The sequence below is a fragment of the Sciurus carolinensis genome, chromosome 5, assembly GCF_902686445.1.
Source record: "Sciurus carolinensis chromosome 5, mSciCar1.2, whole genome shotgun sequence".
NCBI classification, from domain to species: Eukaryota; Metazoa; Chordata; class Mammalia; order Rodentia; family Sciuridae; genus Sciurus; species Sciurus carolinensis.
In genome coordinates this window covers 146,140,580-146,165,986 of record NC_062217.1, presented here as the reverse complement: position 1 = coordinate 146,165,986, position 25,407 = coordinate 146,140,580, and the positions used below count along the sequence as shown (strand labels likewise).

The 25,407-nt window shown below is 37.3% G+C and overlaps 1 protein-coding gene across 1 annotated transcript in view; it reads left to right on the top strand.

Annotated features, from left to right (window-relative positions):
• Positions 1 to 22,936, top strand: part of Arhgap19 (Rho GTPase activating protein 19) — a 46,353-nt gene extending 23,417 nt beyond the window's left edge. The window contains 12 exon segments of the mRNA XM_047553508.1: positions 862 to 990; positions 993 to 1,070; positions 3,916 to 4,145; positions 5,680 to 5,728; positions 5,731 to 5,765; positions 9,679 to 9,744; positions 11,417 to 11,608; position 11,800; positions 14,169 to 14,266; positions 19,355 to 19,465; positions 20,406 to 20,484; positions 22,644 to 22,936. Of these exon segments, the coding sequence (XP_047409464.1) occupies positions 862 to 990; positions 993 to 1,070; positions 3,916 to 4,145; positions 5,680 to 5,728; positions 5,731 to 5,765; positions 9,679 to 9,744; positions 11,417 to 11,608; position 11,800; positions 14,169 to 14,266; positions 19,355 to 19,465; positions 20,406 to 20,484; positions 22,644 to 22,711 (1,136 nt within the window). The 3' untranslated portion in view covers positions 22,712 to 22,936.
• The last annotated feature ends 2,471 nt before the right edge of the window (positions 22,937 to 25,407 follow it).

Below are 25,407 nucleotides of genomic sequence, written 5' to 3'. Positions count from 1 at the left end.
TTTAAAATGGGGGAGAGTCCAGGTTTTCAACTTCTTTGGGTGGTAGGAAGATCTAGCATCCTTGGGCTCTATTTCCACTTGGACACAATCAGCTGGAGCACAGGGATGTTCTCCAGTTTAATATGGTTCCCATTTAGTCCTTTACCGTTACCTGCTTGGCCCTGAAGGCATGTAAATTCAGATCCCTAAATAAGGGGGTTATACAAACGTGAAAACATGGACATCTGCTTCTAGATCAAGCCAACTGTATGTCTTCCCCCTATCCTTTTTCAAATCTCCTTAAATAAGCATAGAACCTGGTTAGAAGGGAAGAATAGTTTAGTTGAGATGACCCTAAGCTTCTGGGAATCTCCTAGCCTGAAAGCTGATCTAATGTGTTAGAGTTCTAGTTTCTGGACCAGCACAGAGACTCTAGGTTTATTCTGAATTGGAGAAATCAGTTTAAGGAGCAACAAACCTCTACAGATGAACTTAGCTGCTACAGAGTGTGGGAAGAACAAGAGGGAAGGGGTCCTCAGGAAGATTTGGTTTTTCTTTCTTTTTTCCAATTTCATTCTGATCATTGACTTGGTTAAATCCAGAGGTCTCTGTAGAGTACTGTAGGAGGATGAATGATTCCTGACAGGAACATCTTTCAGTTAGGTATTCTCCAGGTGTTCAGGGATGTCCAGATATATCTCCTCAGGGTTCCAGTGGGTTCCAAACTTCTCTAGAAAAAAAAAAGGCAAAACCCTCTTTTAAGAGTTTTATAAAACGTCTTTTAAATGAAAAAGTATTACTTAGACTATATATATTAATCAAAAATTCTCTCGGCTTTTTTTTTTTTTTTTTTTTTTTACCTGTTTCTTCTATGCTAAGCAGACTTGCGAGTAGAGGGTTTGTTTAGAGTACCAGGCAATAGTGTCCGACAGCAGATTTTAAGGGATGCTCTCAATAATGGAACTGATATTGACTTGGAATCAGGGGAATTTCACTCAAATGATGTTGCCACTTGCTGAAGATGTTTCTAGGAGAGTTACCGGAGCCCCTGTTGACCCATAAACATTTCCATGCACACCTCAAAATTGCTGGTGAGTAGGAGATATATACACATTTCTTTAAATTTGGTAAAATCCTTTGGGATTTTTCTGATTTGTAACCCACTGTAATACTTCTGCTGATACTATTTAAAACTCTGTGATATTGCTAGGTTTCTCTGGATACTCATAAGTATTGGCCAGTTAAGTTTGATTTAGCTAAGTTAGGTCTGGGAGCCTAGCATAGTGCTTTGAATGTTTTAGTTGCTCGATAAATAAATGCTTTTCATTGTATTGTATTGTATGAATTCACTGGGTTCACACAACTCATATAGTTATAGGTTTGGTATGTTTGCTTTGTTTTGGCTAAGTATTTCTATGTCTTGTTGAGATTATCTGCACTTACAAGTTTGTTTTGAAAAAATCATTTGTGTTTTGAATAGGTAATATATTCACATAGTTCAAAATTTAAAATGTTCAAAGACTATATAATTAAAAGTCTCTTTCCCACTCTTGTTCCCCAGAACCTAGTTCTGGGGACCCGTGCTATTGATTTTAATGTAGCTTCCAGAATTATTTTGTACACATAGCAATGCCTACATATATTCCTTTTCTCCTCTTTTTATGGAATGGTAGGGTATTACACACATGGTTCTGTGATTTGCTTTTTTCACTTAATGTATCTTGGAGAATGTTGTATTTTACTCATAAGTGGTTTCCTCATTCTTTATGACTTTGTGGTAGGAAATTAATTCTTTATTTGCACAGCCATTATGTTGCCATAGGCTCTAAGTGTACATAGCATCAAAATCCATGCTGCGTTTACTTACTTTTCTGCCATTGAGCATTTCTTTCCCCTTTTTTTTTTTTTTTTTTTTGGTACTGGGGATTGAAACTAGGGGTGCTTTACCACTGAGCTACATCCTCAGCCCTTTTTAAATATTTTTTTAAATTTTGAGACAGGGTCTCAGTAAGTTGCTTAGAGCCTTGCTAGTTTGGTGAGGCTGGCATAGAACTTGAGATCCTTCTGCCTCAGCCTCCTGAATTGATGGGATTACAGGTGTGCAACATGGTGCCCCTTATTTTTTTCCTGTTTTCTAACTTTAAGGAACAGAGAAATATAGTGATTTTTCCTTGGATACTTTTTATTATGTGTAAAAACATGCTAGTTTTGAATTTTTAAAAATCTAACAAGATTGGTCTTTTCTTTTTATTTTTTTAATTTGGTGTTTGGGATTGAACCCAGGGGCACTTAGCCTCTGAGCCACATCCTTAGCCCTCTTTTGTATTTTATTTAGAGACAGGGTCTCGCTGAGTTGCTTAAGGCCCACTAAGTTGCTGAGGCTGGCTTTGAATTTGAGTTCCTCCTGCTTCAGCTTCCTGAGCTGCTGGGATTACAGGCATGTGCCATGGCACTGGGCCAGATTAAATCTTTTTTAAAGCATTTTCACTAGCAATCTAGATGGTACCAATGAGTAGTACTGCTAGAATGTTATGTATTTTTACACTTACTATGGGGAGAAATAAACTGGTTGAGCTTTGGAAAAGATTTAGAAAATACTGATAGATTCTTTTTTTGTGTTAACATAAGGATGCTTGTTTTCATTTGCTTTCCTGTTGAGTTCATTCATTTAGTGCAGTTTTTGAAATCTTCTGCTTCACTGCTCCTTGATTCCTGGAGAATATATTAAGGTGTGGCCCTGTTGCAGCATTTGATATATCTTGTTGATAATTGGAAGGAATTTTTGGTTTCAATTTCATAATAACAGAATGCATTTTCTAGAAATATTATCTGCCTTTCCTGAAATTATTATTGAGATTAAACAATTTAACACACTGAAATGATTTTCTGATCTATATAAATTACATCCAAATGGTTGTTAGTATTCTTTGAAATTCTGATTATGCAGGGGATTGTTTTTTATTGATAACCTATGTTGCAGCCAGGCTCAGTGGTGCATGCCTTTAATCTCAGAGGCTAAGGCAGGAGGATTGCAAGTTTGAGCTACTTAGTGAGACCCTGTCTCAAAATAAAAATTAAAGGGACTGGGGATGTAGCTTAGTGGTAAAGCACCCCTGGGTTCTATCCCCAGTACCAAAAATAAGATAACCTATGTATCCTGTTAGAGAGGAAACAATGGTTTTGACCCCATGAGGAGCTGCTTGGATCATCCTGTTATCAGGGTATAATTCACTCTGATTTTCTTTTAACCATAAAATATTTGATGAGGAAAAGGGGAGGGGGTAATCATGTGTGGACATGTTTTCATTTTTCTTGGGTATATACCTACAAATGGAATTGCAGGGACATATGGTAGCTCAAACCTTTTAGGGTACTGCCCAAATGTTTCAAGAGTGCTTATACCATTTTACATTCCTACCAGCAATATAGAAGGGTTTAATTTCTCTTTGCCAACATTTGTTAGTCTTTTTGATTATAGTCATCCTAGTGGATGTTAAGTGGTATCTCATTATGGTTTTGATTTATATTTCTTGATTGCTAATGATACTGAGCATGCAAATGCTTATTGATCATTTATTATTATTATTATTATTATTATTATTATTATTATTGTTTTGGTGGTGCTGGGGATGGAGCTTAGGGCCTTACACATTAGTGTTTTACCAATGAGATGTATCCTTAGCCCATTAATACATTAATATGTCCATGGTTGCACTGGAAGTACCTGGCAAAGCCCATCCTCTCACTTTCCCCAGTGCTGGGGCTCAAACCCAAGGCCTTGCACATGCTAAGGTGTTATAATTTTTAAATTTTGTTTGTATTTGATTCTTTTTTCTCCTTTCTTTGGTGGGAGTTGAAGGGAGGATAATAGTAATAGTATTGATTTTCTTGCTTTTATTTTCTCCCTCCTTCTCAATTCTTTCTTTTGTTCTTAAGATTTGATGCAGTTTGATGATAAAGGAAACAAGACCAATATACCAGATAAAGAGCGACAGATTGAGGCTCTTCAGTTACTCTTCCTCATTCTTCCCCCACCCAATCGTAACTTGCTGAAGTTATTGCTTGATCTCCTGTACCAGACAGCAAAGAAGCAAGACAAGAATAAGATGTCTGCTTATAACCTTGCCCTTATGTTTGCACCCCACGTCCTATGGCCAAAAATGTGAGTGTTGGAGGGGGGAAGAGTAAATATTGCTTGGTTTTCTTGGGCTGGGCCTCATCCTGTGGCTCTACCTTGGTGAGGTTATCAAGGGTCCAAGGTCCAGAGCTTTATTAGTTCATTCAAGAGTCATCAGGCTTGAGGGGGCCAGTTCCTGTAACCTTACTTATAAATCAATTTCTGATAAACCTGTGTGGGAACTTGCTAGTGAAAACTGTGTGGAAAATTCTAGTTACTAAATAAACTAAAATACTCATTTTGACTGGTCAATATGATTTTTTTTTCTGATCAGGAAAACTTCCTTGGGAAATCAGATTAATTTCTGAAGATTGGTATAAATTTAGACTAGAACTCTGTGACTTTCCTGGATAATGTCACCTAAGTTTTATATAAAATGACACAGAGCAGTCATCTTGCCTTGTCCTCCTGTTTCCCACAGATATGGTTTCCTTGGATACAGCTGAATGTGCTTTTTCTTACTGAGACACATCCTCTCAGTGACTTAAATAAGAACTAAATTATCTGAAGTCTTTTAAACAAATGTTTCATCTGAAGGCACATAGTTATATTTCTGCCCATTTATTGATTAGGTTTTACTGTATGATGGAATTGTGAGCTAGGGTTCCTGGCTTGGAAGCTGCAAACAACTGATGTTACCTGTATCCTTTACCCTTTCTATACTTAGGCCCCTTCTCTGTGAACAGGGCACAATAGTAGCCTTTCCACTTACCTTACAAGGTTGCTGGGAAGGCAACAGAAATAGATGTGTTGTAGTGACTTATAAATAATTTTTGAGATTATAGGAAATGAGAAAAAGAAAGTAAGGGAAAGAGATGGTTTTACCTAACAAGTAGCTAGTAACAAAATAATAGAAAGCTCTGGGCCAGAAAGAGCCTCTGGGTGGGTTGGGGAGGAGAGAACACACCAACACTTGCCCATACTAAAAGATTTAGCCTTATAGTGGAGAATATTAGAACCAGGTAACCAAGGCTGTGGGAAAGGAGAGAGTAAACTTGGTTATAAAAATAAGTATGTAAGGGGTCCTAGGAAGAGCAAATAGATAAAATAACAAAGATAAATGTGGAGGATGAGGAATTTGGTATAGTAGAGGTGCTTTAGTTCTTAAAAAGAGGCAGCAGAGAGAAGAGAATGGAAATCAATGACAGTTTGTGTTTTTAAGGAAAAGATGCCATCTTTGGTATGGGTCAGTAGTGACGGTGCTCCTTTGTCTTTAGAGAAACTCCAGTTTGAATCCTAGGCTGGATTTTCTTTAATTTTGCTTACATGTCTAATTCTCAAGCAGAATTAGGAAATGAAGATTGGTTCTCATGAATTTCCTGGTCACTGTAGGGAAATATCATTGTTCTAGATTATGGTATATCCAGTGGGAAGCTGCTGAACTAATAAGCCTTCCTAGAATCAACCATTGTATTTAGAGTTCCTTTTGTTAAGGATAGAAATGACCGAGCGGTTGAAATTGGCTTATTGGGAAATAGTACTTCTCAGCTCTTACTGCTCTCTGTTCTCTTTCCTCTGAATAGGTCACTGCAAATGACCTTCAGGAAAATATCACAAAGTTAAACGATGGGATGGCTTTATGATCAAACACTCCCAGAAACTTTTTAAGGTAGGTAAGGGATGGCATTTGGTTAGTAATAGGACAAGGAAGATGGAGCGAAGTTGAATCTTAGATAAAAAAAAAAGTGAGCTCCTGGAGGAGGAGGGTCCAGGCTGGCACTGTAAACCAGAATGGACAGTGGGAAACCCTCCCAGGTGGGAGGAATGGGAGGCCCAGTAGGTTCCAGTCCTGGGGTAATTGGCTCCACCCTCGAAATCATCCTGCCTTTTCCTGAAAGGCAGCACATGCTGGCAGCTGTGCAGTTTTATCCTGCCTGCTTCTTGCCAGTGGGATTTTGAGGGTCTGACAGTCCCCTTTTATTTTGTACTCTTTGTCCCTTTCAGGCCAAACAGGCGGTGTTTCTGCCAACATAATTTTCTCAAGGACTTTGTGGGTCCTTCTTTGGATTGCAGTGGGGTTCATTCTATTAGACAAAAGCCACATATACAAATCTTTGAAGATAAATCCTCTACCTTAGTCTCCTGCTGCTAAGGCCCAGGGACAATCCATTTAAGCTTCCTTAAAGGCCCTCTGGTTCATTGAGAGAGTTTGGGAGGCACACTCTTCCTCTCTTGAAAGAGCGCTTTGTGTGACTGAATACCCTGACCTTTTCATGTTTCTAAGGTTTTAGCAAAAGATTGTACAGTCCCATGCTTGGTCTTTAGAATATACCTACTTGATAGTGAATCTCTTAATTTTTGTATCTTTTGCCATCTGGAGAGGCCAAGAATTTCTAGGATCAGCAAGTTCTGATTCCTTTTTTCTTGTGATAAAATACTGATAAAATTTATCATCTTTACATCCGTCCTCTTATTTTTTGGTACTGGAGAGTTAACCCAGGGGCATTTTACTACAGAGCTACACATCCCCAATCTTTTTATTTTAGTTTTTTGAGACAGGGTCTCACTAAGGTGCTTAGGGCCTTACTAAATTGCTGAGTCTGGCCTGGAACTTGGATCTTCCTGCCTCACCTTCCCAAGTCTGGGATTATATGTGTGTACCAACATTATTTATTTGGGTTTTATTTATTTATTTATTCTTATTTTAATTTTTATAGACTGCATTTTGATTCATTGTACACAAATGGGGTACATGTTTTCATTTCTATGGTTGTACATAATGTAGATTCACACCATTCATGTAATCATACATATACCTAGGGTAATAACGTCGGTCTCAGTCTACTATCTTTCCTTCCCTCACCCCCTCCCACCTCTTTTCCCTCTACACATCCAAAATTCCTCTATTCTTCTCTTGCCACCCTACACCCCTGTATGTATTATCATCCACTAATCAGAGAAAATATTCGGCCTTGGTTTTGGGGATTGGCTTATTTCACTTAGCATGATATTCTTCAACTCCATCCATTTATTAGCAAATGCCATAATTTTATTCTTCTTTATGCCTGAGTAGTATTCCATTGCATATATATATACCATAGTTTCTTTATCCATTCATCAATTGAAGAGCATCTAGGTTGGTTCCACAATCTAGCTATTGTGAACTGTGCAGCTATGACCACTGATGTGGCTGCATCACTGTAGCATGCTGATTTTAAGTCCTTTGGGTATAAACCGAGGAGTGGGATAGCAGGTCAAATGTGAGTCCATTCCAAGTTTTCTAAGGAATCTCCACACTGCTTTCCAGAGTGGCTGCACCAATTTGCAATTCCACCAGCAATGTATGAGTGTGCCTTTTTCCCCCCGACATCCACGCCAACACTTATTATTGCTTGTGTTCTTGATAACAGCTGTTCTTATTGGAGTTAGATGAATCTTAGGTTGGTTTTGATTTGCATTTCTCTAATTACTATAGATGATGAGCACTTTTTCATATATTGTTGATCACCTGTATATCTTCTGTGAAGTATTCACCCAGTTCCTTAGCCCATTTATTGATTGAGTTCTTTGTATTTTTGGTGTAAAGTTTTTTAAGTTCTTTATAAATCTTGGAGATTAGTGCTCTGTCTGAAGTGTGCATGGAAAAGGTTTTCTCCCACTCTGTAGGCTCTCTTTTCACATCATTGATTGCTTCCTTTGCTGAGAAAAAGCCTTTTAGTTTGAATCCATCCCACTTATTGATTCTTGCTTTTATTTCTTGAGCTCTGGGAGTCTTGCTAAGGAAGTCTGGTCCTAAGCCAACATGATGAAGATTTGGGTCCACTTTTCTTCTGTTGGTGAAGGGTCTCAGGTCTAAATCCTAGATCCTTGATCCACTTTGAGTTGAGTTTGGTGCAGGGTGAGAGCAGGGTGAGAGATAGGGGTTAATTTCATTTTACTGCATATGGATCTCCAGTTTTCCCAGCACCATTTGTTGAAGAGGCTATCTTTTCTCCATTGTATGTTTTTGGCACCTTTGTCTAGTATGAGATAACAGTACTTATGTGGGTTGGTATCTGTGTCCTCTGTTCTGTACCATTGGTCTACCTGTCTGTTTTGGTGCCAAAACCATGCTATTTTGTCACTATTGCTCTATAGTGGAGTTTAAGGACTGGTATTATAATACCTCCTTCATCATTCTTCCTGCCCAGGATTGTTCATTTTTCTTGTTTTTGTTCACTTTTAGAGATTGCATTTTCTCCTTATGGATTTAATTTCATTTTTGAACCTATAGTATATTTACATGATTCAAAAGTCATAACTACAAAAAAAAAGGAAAGAGAAATTGTAGTCCTTTCTCTAGTTTAATTTTTTTTTTTCTCTTTTTTTTGGGGGAGGGTACTGGGGATCGAACCCAGGGCCTTGTGGTTGCAAGGCAAGCACTCTACCAACTGAGCTATCTCTCCAGCCCCTCTCTAACCATTTTTATTATTTTCTGCTTTATCTTCTTACTTTTTCTTTTTTTAAAAGCAAAGTAAATGTACATACATGTTTATATTCTTACTTCCCCTTCTTTCTTACCACAGGTAGGTCATATACTGTTCTGAGCCTTATTTTTCTCACTCAGTAGATCCTGGAAATCCCTCCATATACTTCATAAAGTCATCCAGCTTGCCTTCCTCCCCTTTTTTTCTCTTTCTTTCTTTTCATTCTTCTGTCCCTCTCTTTCTGTCTTCTCTGTTTCTCTCTTTCTTATTTAATGACTGCATACTAGCAAGTTGTATGGATTTATGAAAATTCACCAACTAGTTTCCTATTAATGAGCATTTAGGTTGTATCTGATCTTTTTGTTGTTGTTTCAGTATTGGGGATTAAACTCAGGTCCTCACGTATGCTAGGCAAGCAGTATACCAGTGAATGCATTCCTGCCCTTTTATTTTTATTTTGAGACAGAGTTTTTCCTAAGCTGCTGGGGCTAGCCTGGAATTTGTGATCCTTCTGCTTCAGCCATTGAAGTCTGTGGGAATATGTACCGCCAGACCCCACATGTGTCCAATCATTTGATTAATCTTAAGTAATTGTTTTATGTTTCTGGAGTTATATCTTCAGGATAGATTACCAGAAGTGAGATTTCTGGGATAATGGGTAAATGCAAATGTAATTTTATTAGATATTACAATATTCCTCTCCATAGTAATTATATTAGTTTATCTGAATGGTTTTCCTATACAATGATTCTGAAATGTGATCTAGAGATCACTTGCTGTTTGTCAGGTGGGGGATTTTTTTTGTTGTTGTTGAATGCAAACTTTTTTTTACAAATGTTTATATTTTTGTTTTGGCTCACTTGAGTGTTTTCTTGCCATATTTGATTTTAAAAACAGCAACAACTACATTAGTGTCTTCTCATAGTTTTTTCCGTCAAGTGTCTGTTCAGTTGCAAGAGAAAGTAAGCTATGGAATACGGCATTTTGGACAATCTTTGGCCTTTCTAAAGTCATCTACCAGTCATATAAGTTTGAGAACCATTCTCTTTTTGTGAACTGAAAGAATTTTAGGTCCTACTAACCTCTGGTCCTGGTATTCTTTTATCTCCTTTCCAGGCTCCTGCTTACATTCGGGAATGTGCCAGGTTACACTATTTGGGCTCCAGAACCCAAGTATCAAAGGTAAGATAGGAAACTGCTTTTAACCAAAACTAAGAAAGAGTTAAGATTATTGGAGTTAAAAACAAAACAAACAAAACATGCAATTAAAGTAAAACTGAGCAAAAAAAATTTTTTTAAATGTTGTAGCTCAAATTTATCTAGTCATTTTATCACAAGGAGAACAATTGAGAGGAATGTTACAAATTGAAATAGAAATGTCCCTACAGGCAGTATTCTTGTCTGCTGTCAGAGGTCCTCCTCTGGTGGGTGAGAAGGTATCCTCTAAACAAGGGTGATGATGTAGACTGTAGGTTTAAAGTTTTTTCATAAAACCCTTATGCATTCTTATAGCACTTGACATTAGCAATCTGTAAATAACAAATGTATTAAATACTTTACAGTCGTAATAGTAATGAACAGTTTTATGTAATTTGTTCTTATCAGGTTCAGTGGTATGATAAAACTCTGTTCTATCAAATGACTAAAGATTTGAGACCACATGAATTTAGGGAAATGTGTGATGCTTATTGATAGATTACATATGATTATTTAGCTTAATAGTGAAAGTTAAAAAACTTCATAATCATTTTTTTCTTTCGTTTTTGTTTTTGTTTTTGGTATTGGGAATTGAACCCCTGGGTGCTCCACTACTGAACTCCATCTCCCGCCCTTTTTATTTTTTATTTTGAGAGAGAGTCTTGCTAAGTTACTGAGGCTGCTCTTGAACTTATAATCTTCTTGCCTCAGTCTCCTGAGTCTCTGGGATTACAGATACGTACTACTCTGACCACAAGCCCTTTTTAATGAGCTTAATTGGTTTGTCTTGGTTAAAAACTTGAAGCTATCATCATATGCTATTTTTTTCTGCTACTGATTATTTCTCCCAGTCATCAAGCAAATATTTGGCATGACCAGGAAAACAGTATTTGATTTCAAGTAGTTTAATTGGAGTGTAGTTTTTCTTTAAGAGTTGTTGTTTTCATTCCTTTACTGATGCCACATAGATGTCACATTAAATTGTCATGTTTGGGAAAGAGCACCAGCCAAGAAACAATGCCCTTATGCTCCAGGGTGGGACTGTCACTTTAATATCTAGATGACTTCACACTTATAGCTTAATCTCAGTTTTTTCTAATGGGAATGATGGTACTCTGCTTGCTTATTTACCTTATATGATAAGCAGTGAGTATGACTTGAAATGAAAAGTTGCGTTGAAAATTGAACTCTTGCTGGGTATGGTGGCACACATCTGTAATCCCAGTGGCTCTGGAGGGTAAGCCAGGAGGAGCCTAAGTTTGAGGTGAGCTTCAGCAACTAAGCAAGGCTCTACTCAATTTAGCAAGAATAAAAATAAAATATAGAAAATAGAACTTGAGATGTGAATCAGTGGTAAAGTGCCCTGGTTCAATCCCCAGTACCAAAGAAAAAGAAAAAGAAAAGAAAAAATTGTATTTATATAAATGTAATTCTTGGTGGCAATATTCTAAATATATTAGGTTCTCAGGACAGGTTATAGGGGTAGACGATAAATAGGTTCCTTATCTGATAATTGTGTTAAAATTTTCTTATTCTTGAGTGTAAGAGTAGACGATATTCTCACTCTCCCTTTTTTTTTTGTTCCAGGTTTTTGTGGGAACCCAACAACAAAGCCAGCAGGATATATTAATTCACTTACTTTTTAAATTTCCTTTAGGATGATCTTGATCTGACAGCTTCATGTCATGCTAAGTCCTTCCAACTGGCAAAATCTCAGAAACGGAACCGGATAGATTCCAGCTCTCATCAGGAGGAGACCCAGCAGCGTACAGAAGAGGCATTGAGGGAGCTCTTCCAGCATGTTCACAATATGCCAGAGTCAGCAAAGAAGAAACAGCTTATTAGACAGGTGCCCAAAGACAGGGGAGGAGTGAGGGGCTTTAGGAATGTGATCACATTCATAGAATCACTAGGGGATATTATTGAAGAATCTCATTTAAGTTTTGGCTCTTTTTGGAACAAGCTTTGGTCCTTCTAGAGAAAGAAATGAAGGCTCTTGGATTTCTTCAGTTAAATTGGAGGATCCAAACATGGTTAGAGTGTCTCTAATTTTGGTCATGTACCAAGTTTTCTTCAAACCAGCAATTAAATATTATGTGCCAAAGTTTAAACTCTTAACAGATTTTTCTGGCAGATAATTTGACTTTCTGAATCTCGGTTTTCTTGTTTGCAAAATGGTAATAGTAATATCCATGTTTCATGGTTGTAAAGATTCAAAATGATGTACATAGAATGGCATAGTATAATAGGTAATTCTCAACAACAAAATTGTTTGCAGTTAGAAAAACACTACAAGTCAAGATCCTAGGCTGTTTTTAGGAGGTAGGAATCTAGTGACTATCTTTGTTTATTTTGGAGCTATGGGAACAAAATTAGGTCCTTCATTTGCTGTTTTCAGCACTCAAAGCCTAGTTTGGGTAAATCCTGACTACTTGGGTAGTTTCTTTCTGAGGAAATTTATTTTGTCTCAGTCTCTCTTGGATTTTAACTGAATAGTCAGGGTCAATGTGTTAGTCAGTTTGCTGTACTGTAGCAAATTCCTGAGGTGTCAACCGACAGTTTTGGATGTTTTGGCTCATGACTTAGTGGCCCTGTTGCTTTTGGGTCAGTGGTGAGGCAGCACGTTGTGGCAGGGTGCATGTGGCAAAACTTTGCCCAAGGCAGGGAAGCTGAAGAAAGAAAAGAGGTCGTGGTTCCATAGTTCCCTTGGAGGTTATAGCCCCAGTGATCTAAGAGCTCCCACTAGGCCCTGCCTCTTAAAGGTTTCACCATCTCCCAGTAGCACAACTGACTGGGGACCAAGACTCTAACACATGGATCTTTGGGGGACATTTCAAATCCAAACTGCAGGAGTCAGCCTTTTAACTTCTCATTCAGCTAGGACTTGGGGAAGAGTCTGTGTTTTTATATATATATTTTTATACTTAATCTGAAGTGTAGGACCAGTTATAAACAAGTACTTAGAAAATGTTGATGGGAGCCATTGTTAACAATTGATAAAGATCTTTTTTTTTTTTTTTGTACTGAGAATTGAACCCAGGGTGCTTAACTGAGTCACATCCCCAGTCCTTTTTAATATTTTTATTTAGAGACGGTCTCGCTGAGTTGCTAAGTGCCTTGCTAAGTTGGTGAGGCTGACTTTGAATTCAAGATCCTCCTGCCTCAGCCTCCCGAGCCACTGGGATTACAGACGTGTGCCTCTGCATCTGGCTTGAAGAAGACTTTTAAGTTTTTTTGGTCATTCTTTTTGAGGTTTCTTTGAGATCTAGTAAATTGTCTATGACTGGAATTTTTCAGGGTATTGGCTGAGTATTGTTGCAGATTCAGAGCCATCTAGTGACTTAATTCTCCATAGAAATTAAAACAGTGACTTCACGTAGGACAGGTATAATGAATTCTCTCAAGAATACTGATAGCTAAAGATAATACAAAGGAAAAGACATTTTTTAAAAGGATCTGGATACACATTGCTAAAGAGCTTCCCAGAACATTTACCAATTAATGTTTTTCTCCCAGCTGGATATGAGAGAACCTCTGTATTGCACTTTTGCCAACATTATCAGGAATTTTACATGTTCTAATATTAAGAATTCTTACTAGCTAACTAGAGGTAACTAAATTTCTTTTTGCTGAGATAGTTTTGAAAACTTCGTAGTACCCATATATAAAATAGTCACTTCTTAAACCTCTAGAATCTGAACTGATAAAAATATACACAAGTTTACAATTGATAATTTTAAGAAGTTTAGTTAGAAAGGGCAGGAAGAGTAGATTCTTCAGTTAGGCACTACATTAACATTGAATAAGACTATACAGTGCCTCTGTCTTCCCTTTTTCCATCTTAGGTTCCTCCACACAAAGAAATGATGTTTGTAGAATTGGAAGTCTGGGTTCTATTTCCTTTAATGATAATTCTGAGCTCTATTTAAACAGTTTTAATCCCTTAAAAATTCTGGTATGCAACTTAATGTTAAATTAAGGACTGTTTTAGGTCATGCCAGTAACTATGTTAAAGATGCTCTATGAAAGAAAATGTGATTTACTAGTAGGAGACCTTGGGGAAATTCCATAAATTCTCCAAGTTTCAATGTCCTTGACTGTAAAATAGGGATAGTAATTCCACATTCAAGAAATAGGAAATATAGGCCCCCTCAGAGTAACTTAATAAAGTTTTTTCATTTTGGAAATACTTCTGCCTTTGTTTTTTGTGGTGCTGGGGATGGAACCCAGGACCTTGCATATCTGTGGTCTTTTGCATTCTATTAGTGAGCTGCATTCCAACCACCATTTCTGCCTTTGTAATTGCTTGTTGACCTACTAATGTACACATGCAGACTCTTTTATTCCTGGATTTTCTGGGTATTTACACTAGGAGAATATTAGTAAGATGTTCTTTGTACTTTCTTTAGTTTCAAAGCAATCTTTGACTCAAACACCAGGGCGAGAACCTTCTACTCCTCGGGTGCAGAAGAGGGCCCGTTCCCGCTCCTTCAGTGGGCTTATTAAGGTAGGTATGCTGTGCTGTCTTTTTCAATATCAATTGTGAGGAAATATAACAGTCTGACTTTATTTATGCATAAACACGTTTTTTTTATTCCTTGGGATCTTGAAAAGGATTAATTTATAAGGGGGTAAAGATAGAATTTGGAAAAGCTTTATTTTTCAAGGCATTTTACTGTGTTTTAAATCAGAGATGGGGCTTTATGAGGTAAGAGAAATAAAGGTTCTTCCTTCTCTTCTGAGCCTGAGGACAGAGTTTTCATTCCTGAACAATGTGAACAGTCTCTTTTGCTTTCTTACCTGCTTTCTAGTACATACTTCTTAATTCAATTTGAAAAACCTGTGGAGACAGTGAAGAAGTTGAGAGATTAGGGAAATTGTTAGAAAAATAGATTTCTAATAGGCTAGTGAATTTTAATACCCCAAATCTTGGTAAACTTAATTTTTTTAGTGTTGTTGTATTCTTTTGTATCAAATTCATTAAAAATCTTGTTTTAGAATGAATTTAAAATATATTTCTGTGCTTTTGCTGCCATGACCATATTTGCAGATTCAGTGGTCAAGTCTTCACAGATGATTTGAACTTGTAGTTGAGAAATATTGCCATAAGGTGGCAGTAGATAACTTGGATATGGGGTTCAAATTTCCATGCATAAACTAAGGCAAGGTTCTGGTTAACTTGGAGAGGTATTAGCAGTATTTGGTGTTCTATCTTCCTTACTTCCGCCCTTCCAGGGGCTCTCTACCACTGAGCTATATCCCCATTTCTTTTCATTTTTTAACTTTTGAGACAGGATCTTTCTTAAGTTGCTGAGGTTCTTGCTAAGTTGCCCAGGTTGACCTCAAATGAGATCCTCAGCCTCCCGAGTCACTGGGATTATAGGCATGTGCCACCACGCCCAGCCCTTTTTATATTTTCATTTTGAGACAGGGTTGCTGAGAAGGGCCTCTAACTTGGAATCATCTAGCCTCAGCCTCCTGAGCCACTGGAATTACAGGGATGTGCCACCACTCTCAGCCTATTTCTTTTTCTTTTTCTTTTTTTTTTTTTTTTGCAGTGCTGGGGATTGAACCCAGGGCCTTGTGCATGGGAGGCAAGCACTCTACCAACTGAGCTATATTCCCCAGCCCCCTATTGTTCTTTTAAAAATTGTTTTAACATTATTAAGATATAAAATTCAGTAACATTAAGGAACCTTTTGATTATAACTTGAAATTTGTGTCTTAAAAAATGAGTACCTTTTGGTGGGCATGATGGTTCATGCCTATAATCCCAGCTGTGTGGGAGGTTGAGGCAGGAGGATTGAAAGTTCAAGGCCAGCCTGGGCAACGTAGGTAGATCCTGTCTCAAAATAAAAAAAAAATTTAAAAGGCCTGGGGATATTGTTTGGTGGTAGTTCCTTAGTACTACCAAAAACAAAATAAAACAACAACAAAAGACTTATAATTTCCCCCCTTTAAGCTGCATCAATTAGCAATTATAGGTTCATTTAACCCTAGTGTTGATTCTTCAAATAATTTGTTAAAGTATAGAATTCATTCTCAATGCTGATCTGCTGGGGTCAGCAGCTTCTGGAATATTAGGCCTTCTTTTAAAAAAAATTTTTTTTGGTTGTAGATGGATACAGTACCTTTATTTTTTTAATTTATTTTTATGTGGTGCCGAGGATCGAATCCAGTGCCTCACATGTGCCAGGGAAGTAAGCCACAACCCCAGCTCTATTAGACCTTCTTGATGTCAAAATTTCCTTTGCTTTCAATAGAGTAAAAAGTTAATCCATGGAATGGGAAACAATATTTGCAAATATTTATCTGGTTAGGAGTTAATATCCCAAATATATAACAAACATCTATAACTCAACAACAGAAAACAACTTCATAGCCAGGCGAGGTGACACATACCTGTAATCCCAGCAGCTCTGGCAGCTGAGGCAGGAGGCTTGAGAATTCAAAGCCAGTCTCACCAAAAGCAAGGCACTAAGCAACTCATTGAGACCCTGTCTCTAAATAAAATACAAAATAGGGCTGGGGATGTGACTCAGTGGTTGAGTGCCCCTGAATTTAATCCCTGGTAACCCCCCAAAGAACACCTTCATTAAAAAATGGACAGTGTCACACACCTGTAATCCCCGCAATTGAGGACGATAGCAAGTTTGAGGCCAGCCACAGCAATTTAGCAAGTCCCTAAGCAACTTAGTGAGACTCTTTCTCAAAATAAAAAATAAAAGAGGGGCTGGGGCTGTAGTTCAGTGGTGAAGTGCTTGCCTAGCACATGTGAGGCACTGGGTTTGATCTTTCACACCGCATAAATAAACAAATAAAACAAAGGCATGATGTCTATCTACAACTACAAAAAATATTAAAAATATAAATAAAAAGGGCCGGGGATGTGGCTCTGTGGTAAAGTCCCTGTGGGTTCAGTCCCCAGTACCAAAATAAATAAATAAATAAGCAAGCAAGCAAGCAAAGGAAAAGAACTTAAATGGACTTTTTTCCAAAGAAGATATATAAATGACTGAGAAACACATGAAAAGGTGCCCAGCATCACTGATCATTAAGGAAATATAAATCCAAACCACAGTAAAATACCACTTCATACTCATTAGGATGGCAGTTATGTATAAAAAAAATAGCAAATGTTGATGAGAATATAAAGAAATTAAAATCCTTATACACTGTTGGTGGGACTGTAAAATGGTGTAGCTACAGTGGAAAATAGTATAATGGTCTTTCAAAAATTAAAAATAGAATTTACTTAATGAGCCAACAATTCCACTTCTTTGTATACCCAAAAGAATTAAAAACAGAATCTTGAGAAGATATTTATATACTTATGTTAGTTAGCAGCATTATTCACAATAACCAAAGGTAGAAGCAATCCCACTGTCCATTGACAGATGAATTTAATAAACAAAATGTGGTATATACAGATAATAGATATTAATCATCCTTAAAAGGAAGGAAGTTCTGACATATGCTACAACATGGGTGGACCCTAAGGAAATTACCTTAATTGAAATAAGCCAGTCATAAAAGGACAAATATAAGTCCACAATAAGAGGTATCTAGACTGGTTAAATTCATTGAATCATAAAGACAGTTTGTTGTCAGTGACTAGGTGCATGGGGGAATGTGTAGTCATTATTTAATGGTATAGAATATCTATTTGGGAGGATGAAAAAGTTGTGAATGGTGGGTTAATGGTTGCACAACTCTGTACTTCATAACACTGAACTATATACTTTAAATGGATAAAATGGTAAATTTTATGTTATGTGTACTTTATCATAGTTAAAAAAAAAATCCCTTTGGTAGAACTCTAGAAATATATTCACCTGCTCAGACATGGCTAGTAAAATGAACATCCTTACTTTGCCCTTTTTCTCCTCTCAGTTGAAAAAGTTTCATTCCTTCAGAATTCTCTGTTCATAGAGATGATTGATAAAAGTTATAGTCAAATTCATGTTTCTTTAACTGAAGTTAGATGGTGTAGTTCTCTGTCTTGGTGAGTTCTTCTGTAGTTAAATTTAGGTGCATTGCTAATTGTTGCTGGAAATATAAATATATAGTGTCCTCTTGCAGCTGCCTGCTTCTTTACTATGAGAGAATTTAGAACTTTATAAAGAGCATATAAATCTATCAGAATAAAACATTTTAGAACAATTCAAAACACAATGTTAGCACATTTTATAAATTAGAGGGGCAAAGTGTTTTTGTTATCAATGAAGAGATTTTTTTGGTACCAGGGATTGAACCCAGGGGTGCTTTACCACTGAGCCACATCCCCAGCCCTTTTCAAAAAATATTTTTATTTACAGGCTGGGTCTCACGGAGTTGCTTAGGGCCTTGCTAAGTTGCTGAGAATGGCTTTGAACTCATGATCATCCTGCCTCAGCCTCTGGAGCTGCTGGGATTATAGGCATGGATGGTGGCTCAGAGATAAAGCACCCCTGGGTTCAATTCTCAGAACCAAAAAAAGGGCCCCAAAGACCAGGTTTTCTGTAGCATTGGTTTTGTCCTGTAGCTAGCTAACCTCAGTGCTTCCTCATTCAAAGCATGTAGCCTGTGTACCAGCATCTTTTTCAAAAGGGCTGTGATTTGCCTGGCTCTATCCTGTTTTTTAAAAAATTTAAAAATTAATTTAAAAATTAATTTTCCCATCAACTTAAGGTCTAATTTATAGTTGACCCCCCCTCCCCAAATTCCTACTTTGGTCTTTTTTTTTTGGCTAGGATATTTTTCCTCCAGAATTCCTCATGTAAATAGTTTAAATAATTTATTTCATCAGTTTGTTCTGAATATTGTTTCTGATATTTATATTGGAAAGTTTAATGTTTTAGTTCTGATATATTCTTTTTTTTTTTTTTTTTTTTTTTTTTTTGAGGTTTTGGAGACAAATTCTTTTTTTTTTTTGGAATGCAGATTTATTATCCAAGGGGGAAAAAAGGAAAAGTTTATCCAAAGATTGTAGTATTGTCACCATCAGCTGTTATAGTAGGTTACATGAGCTTCCAAGCTGTTCAGAGATGAAAAAGCTTTTAGTTGTGCTCTGAATATCAGGGTCGTAATGTGACCTTCTTAGAAAGGCCTGTACCCTCTTGTGGCTTTATTAGGAACTTTTAGTAGAATTCCTCCAAATTTTCTGGTCCTCTGTGAGTAGATGACAAGGAAGCAAGATCTTATAGACTAGTCTACATATCCCTTCATGGGGAGGGGAAGGGACTCTTGACAGCTGCTAGAGATAACACATCTTTGGGGAGAAAAATATATTGGTAAGTAACGGGCATTTCTTTTATGGTTTCAGAGTCACATTGCAGATTGCTTGTGGTATCTGGTTTAAATGAACTATAAAGTTTCTTCTAATGTCAGCCCTTTTAAGTGTGGAGGAAAAGTGTTCACCTGAAGAAAAGCAGTGATTTCAGGTTTTTTGATGTTTGGCCTCCCTTTTATGAGATAGCCTGAGAGGATCCTTACAGAAGTTATTAGAATGAGTTTGTCTATTTTTTTTAATGTCAGGAAATTATAATTTAAAGGCCCTTATAGCTACAATATAACTATAATAAATGTTTGTAAATTAAATATTTTCTTTTCCTAGCGCAAAGTCCTGGGAAATCAGATGATGTCAGAAAAGAAAAACAAGTACCCTACTCCAGAATCTGTGGCCGAGGGTGAATCGAAGAGAGATAGGAAAGAGAATCTAAACTTAGTAAGATGCTATTTTGTGTACTTTCTCTCTGTATGTGTACATTTGTAGAGAGCTCATGTTTTTTTTTTTTTTTTCTTTCTTTCTTTTTATTCATCGGATCTCACTATGTTGTCAAGGCTGGCCTTGAACTCATGATTCTCCTGTTTCAACCTCCCTAGTAACTAGGTTTATAGGCACACATCAACCGTGACCAACTTAAATTTGGAAAAAATTGATATATCGTCATTTGTTTTACTGTTTTACTCCAGGCCATTCAGTTATGCCTGTTTTTCAATTAATCCTTTAATATGCTGATATCTTCTTTCTGTAGTTTTTTGAATCATTCAGGAAGCATATTTTAAGTTCAAAAAGACTACATCTAGTCACAAACACCAGTGACCAATATGGTGTAATAGTTTTGTAATCAAGTGTTGGGAGATTCCACAGGGCAGGTAACATTTGAGCCAGGCCTCCTCTGTTCTGCATTAACTGTGGGGTAGTCCTTCAGGGTATCGGTGGCCTGGCTGCTTCATTAAGCTACCAGTGAATCAATTAAGATTAATGAGATACAAATACGTGAGTCTGAGTAAAACTCTTCACATTGAAATTGAATGTAAATAATTCTTCTGTTAGCTTGGCATGGTGGCACATGCCTGTATTCCAGCCACTAGGGAGGCTGAGGCAGGAGGACTGCAAGTTCAAAGCAGCCTCAGCAACTCAGGAAGGCCCTATACAACTTAACTGAGACCCTGTCTCAAAATAAAAAAACAAAGGTCTAAAGGTCTGGGTTGTGGCTCAGTGATAAATCCCCAAAACTGGGAAAAAAACCCCAAACACCAAAAAATACAAAAACAACAACAACAACAAAAAAAAACCAAAAAAAAAAACCTCTCTTAGCGAAGTATGTGTATAAGCACTGACTCTAGAACATTCAAGCCTCCATAAAATTTTCTTGTTACAGGTATTTTCTGGCTCTCCAGCTATCATGATGACACCAACAAAATTGAAATGGTCTGAGGGGAAGAAAGAGGGCAAAAAAGGTACTAATTATACTTATTGTCTCTTCCTGCTGAATGTACTTATTTAGTCAATCAGTGGCATTTTTTTGAATTCCCAGGGCGATATATTTGGAGAAACGTGAAATGTGAAAATGACAAGGCCAGGTCATTGCATTCTTTCATGAGATGGGTATGCTACTCAGTACTGCCTTATATGCCAAGAGGTAGAGCTCCAAACACAGATCCATCTGGTCCCTGCCTGCTTGGACACATGCATAAGTTACCTTAAGAAATTTGTTAAGCAAGTTAAAAAAAAAAAAAAAAAGTATAACTGATTCACGCCCAACATCATCAGTGTTTGGTGCATGCTCACGGAATAGTTGTGTCCCTTTTCTGTCAGTCTTGATCAGTGAAGCTTGTGTGATGTTAAAGGACTCTGAAAATCATATACCTCATGGGTTTTTTTGAGACTGTTTAGTCCAGAGAGTTTTGTTTAATGGTAAAACTGCTGATTGTCCCATGTTCTCCCAGCAAAAGGCTGCTGTGCTTTTCTCTGGAGTTGGTAGTTCACTGAAGAGACCATGTGATTCGTGTTGGTTCTCATTTAATCCTCATTCCTCTCACCAAGGAAAGCCACTCATTCTCTCTGAACTCCAGTTTTCTCCTCTGAAAATGAGGATAATGCAGGTGTAGCATCCCTAATTAAAAACGGGAAAACTGAAATGCTTCAAATATGAATTTTTTTTTTTTAATCCCCAAGCATTTTGACTTTTAAGATTTTTGGATTTAGGAATATTCAACTGATAATATCTGAAAATCCCCCAAATCTGAAACTTCTGGTCCCAAAAATTTTGGATAAGATATATTTATCCTGTAGTTATATCTACTTTACGGATTTATCACAAGTCTCAATTGAAATAATATTTTAGAAGTACGTTTTAATTGTTAAAGCTGTTAAAGCCTTAACAAGTTATAATAGTTGTTACTGAGGAAAACCAGGTGAGAGTTGGCCTGGTTATATGTAGATGTTCTCTAACTTGATATCCTTGTTTTACTACTGAGACATGAGCATAATTACTATTTGAGACATCAATAGTAGGAAGAGAACAAAAGCCCAATCCTGTGGATGAATCTTCATTCTTTTCTAGAAAATTATATTTCAGTATAGTCTGCTTATCTTTGAATGAATTATCTGAGCTCATGTTTCTGTCCTTCTTGCTTCTCACTTTGGGGCAAGGGCTGTCTGACTTAGGCAAGATCACTGTTTGAGTTATTTATATCTAAATATTTCTGTCTATATGTCCATGAGTCAAAACCAAGTATAAGTTATTTTTGAAGGATATGTTGTTTTGTATTTATTACACCTTTTGTTGCTGTCATTTCTGAAGATAAACAAGAAATAATGTCTTTCTATCTTGAGAACTCTACTTTGGAAAGAAAGAAATGAATTTAGCAAATAAGCCAGTTTATTATTTTATTGAGGAGATTTAGAGCAGGGGTTCTTGGCTTGTTGTCTGTGACCTTCCTAAGGGGTCTAATAAAGTCCCTGGCATTATTGTATTATATTATTTAATTGTATGTGAGTTCATGTGTGCATTTTTCTTGGGGAGAGAACATACAGTTTTTATTAGATTCTCAAAAATGGTAGTGGTCCAGAAAAGTAGAGGTGCACAGAAAATGAATGACCTTTATTCAAGTGGATCAAGCCAGACATTTTCACTTTACTATCTCTGGTCACTTCCTCTGTCCTTCTTGCTGTCATGATGCTACACTATCTTGTTCTCCTCTTTTCTTTAATGCTTTTTTTTTTTTACTATAGTGATTTCCTATCATCTTCCTATTCTTCCTCTTCTTTCTGTTGTCTTAAAAAAATCTATCTTAAGTTCTCTGCTCTTTTCTCCTCTTATTTTTTTCCCCTTTTAGCAGCTTGATCTGCTTCCACAGCCCAGTTCTGTGCTTTTTGTGTTAATTACTCTTAAACCAACAGATCCAGGAGCCTGCAGTGTGTTTCTTCTACACACAGTGAATACAGTCCTAGGTTTGTTTTGATATTGATGTTTATAAAAGTAACAGATATTCTTTAAAGAAGATAATGCAATTTTATGATCACCATAAATAGTATAATCTCTGAAGACTTCTATTTAGCAAAGGGTTTCTCAGCCTTAGCACTATTGACATTTTGGTCACTTAATTTTTTGTAGGACTGCCCTGTGCATCGTGTGATATTCAACAGCATCTCTGGCTTCTACTCACTAGATACCAGTTGTGACAACCCAAAATGCCTTCAGACATTACCAGATGTCTCTTGAGGGGTAAAATTTACCCCCAAATGGGAACAACTGATTTAGCCTGTATTTATTAATGGATTTAAAAAATAACATTATTTTCAGCAATCACAATCTTACCTGTTTTTTAAGTCCAGCCTAAAGCCCCAGATCCTCTTTAAAACCTTCTCTGGCTAACCCAGCCAGATTGAATTACTTTTTTCCTTTGAACTCTGATGCTACTAATCTGGAGACAGTATAATCTATGGTTATTCACTTTACATGTGTTGTCTTATCTCTGTCTGGTTTTCCTTCCGGGAGACAAGGGTCAGACTTCAGAATGTATTTGTGCCTCTGGCTTTTGTAATTCTCTGCCTTCCAATGATGACCGTACCTTGTTCTAGGTGTTCAGCACACACTGACTGATAAAGAGGGGCAGAGCTGTGAGAGCCTGAGCTCTGCATTCACTTAATGCTTGGGTTCAGTTCCCTGCTTTGCTGCTTAATAACTGGATGCACTGGGACAAGTTCACTTGCGTAGGTTGCAGGTCCTTCATCTGTAAAATGGCAGGAGTATTGCGTCATGTACAAGTAGTTGTGAGGAGAAATGAGAAAAATGCATATAAAGAATTTACAGCAGCACCTAGCACTAAATATTCACTTACTAAGTGGTACCTGTTGGTGCCATTAAGATGATTTAATGAACTGGGATTAGGTCAAACGAACAGGTGATGTTTACTTGGTAGAGAATCAAATTCTCAATTAAATTCTTTTAACTCTCAGTTTGGATGACATGTTTAGTATAAATTCCCATAGCTTTTGGGTGGGATGTTTACAAAAAGAAACATTTACACTTGTGTCTAATGCTATTTTTTTTCTTCAACCTAGGATTCCTCTGAAGGATCTCCAGTCATCCACCCAGAATTTTCTCTTTAGTGGGCCAGTTTTTTGTTGTTTTCTTATGCTCACAATGAAACTGGGACTTGCAGCTTGCTTGCTGCATTTGAATTGGGAAGGCCAACTAACACTGTGACCTGACTGACACTCTAATCCCACTCACTGTATGATGCTGCAAACTGCACTTCCTGAGGGAGTGAAGCACGCTCCCTTGCTTTTCTTTTTAATATTATGGGGAAACCACTAACCAGCCACCCAGCTTATACAGCATAGCAAATGAGCAGAACCAGGTGGTGTGTTTAGGCGGATTCTGTTTTTTTAAAAAAACCTGAAATTTGTACTCAAGTACCAGTGATTTTATTTGGACTTTACTCTGTTTTGATAGTGTTGGGGGGTAATTGTTTATTATTTACTTATTTGTTGTTTGTTTATTTCTTTATCTTAAAAGACTTTTTTTTTTTTTTTTTTTTTTTTTTTTTTGCCTTGGTTGCCTAAATGGGCTCTGATAATCTAGATGCCTTTCACCCTTTTTCACCCTGAGCTTTGGGAAAGCTTTCAACTCCTGATTCTTTATTCCTCAGTATCTTGTGTTCAAGGAATGCTTAGCTTTCTTGGAAATTTTTTATTTCTTGGGTCTAAGATTATAGGATGTTTGACCTGAAGTATTGTGAACAGAATTCAGAGGAACACCATATTTTAACAGATTTCAATTTCAAACTGTTGGCCCTCCCCACGCCCTCCCTTCTCTATCTTTCCTTTTCTTCCCCTGTCTTCAGTGATGTAAAAATAATTGTGTGATTGCTGAGGTTGTCCCCTTCATTCAGCATCCTCTCACCTAAAACATCGCTGGTGCCAATGGAATACTTCCATACCAAATCACTGTGACTCAAGAAAAGTCACTGACAGCTTCATAGAGGTGTGCTGATACTGTCGTATGTGGTGGGAAGTTCTGGAGTGTGCCCAGGAAGGGCTGACGTGCTGCAGGTGGGATCCTTTTGCACCTTCCCAGGGGTCAGGTGTGCAGATAGACTCCTTCCTGAGAGCAAGTTGGAATCAGAAGAAAGGAGTGAGCAGTGGTCTCTGCAGAGCCTGTAGGATTTGAAGAAGAGATCGTTCATATTTGGAAGCAGTCGGGGCTCATCACCAGTCTTCAAGAGCAATTGCTATACTTCTCTTCTCCTTGTCAAAGTGGGCATGGGTAGTAATGGGGCTGTAACTTTTGGCTTTTGGGTTGTGTATGTTCATATATGTTTGAGTTGAGCAATGACATGACTTTGATCTTGTGTGGAATATTAACTGTCTGGCGAGCAGCTGCGGCAGGTGAGAATGTTGAGGTGTTGCCCGACTGTGTTAAGCTACATAACCATTCCCACCCTGCACACTGGAGCTGAGTCAGGCCTTCTACTGTGGGGAAGTAGATGCCCAGCAAAATATGGTTTGCTGACCTACTTCTACATGATTGAAAATGCTGCATTATTGCCGAAACAAAAGATGATTCTGGCAGCACAGTTTGGCTTTGTGTCTGACTCTTGGTCCTCTCTTCCATACTAAACTGTTTCTTTTGCTGTTGTAACAGCAATAGTGCAGAAAGTGTAAAATTTGGCTTTCTGTACTGATAGATTGGGGACAGTAGATGCATGGGAGTATTAACTGCTTAAAAGCCCCTTTCTCTAGAGCAGTTTTAGGTCATTGTTAAAAATATTAGCAAATTTAATTGTATAGGTTTCTGTTTGATTTCTTTTTAAAAAGTTGCACTTATCTAAAATATGATTATCTGGTTACCAGACTTCTTTTTCTTATTAAGA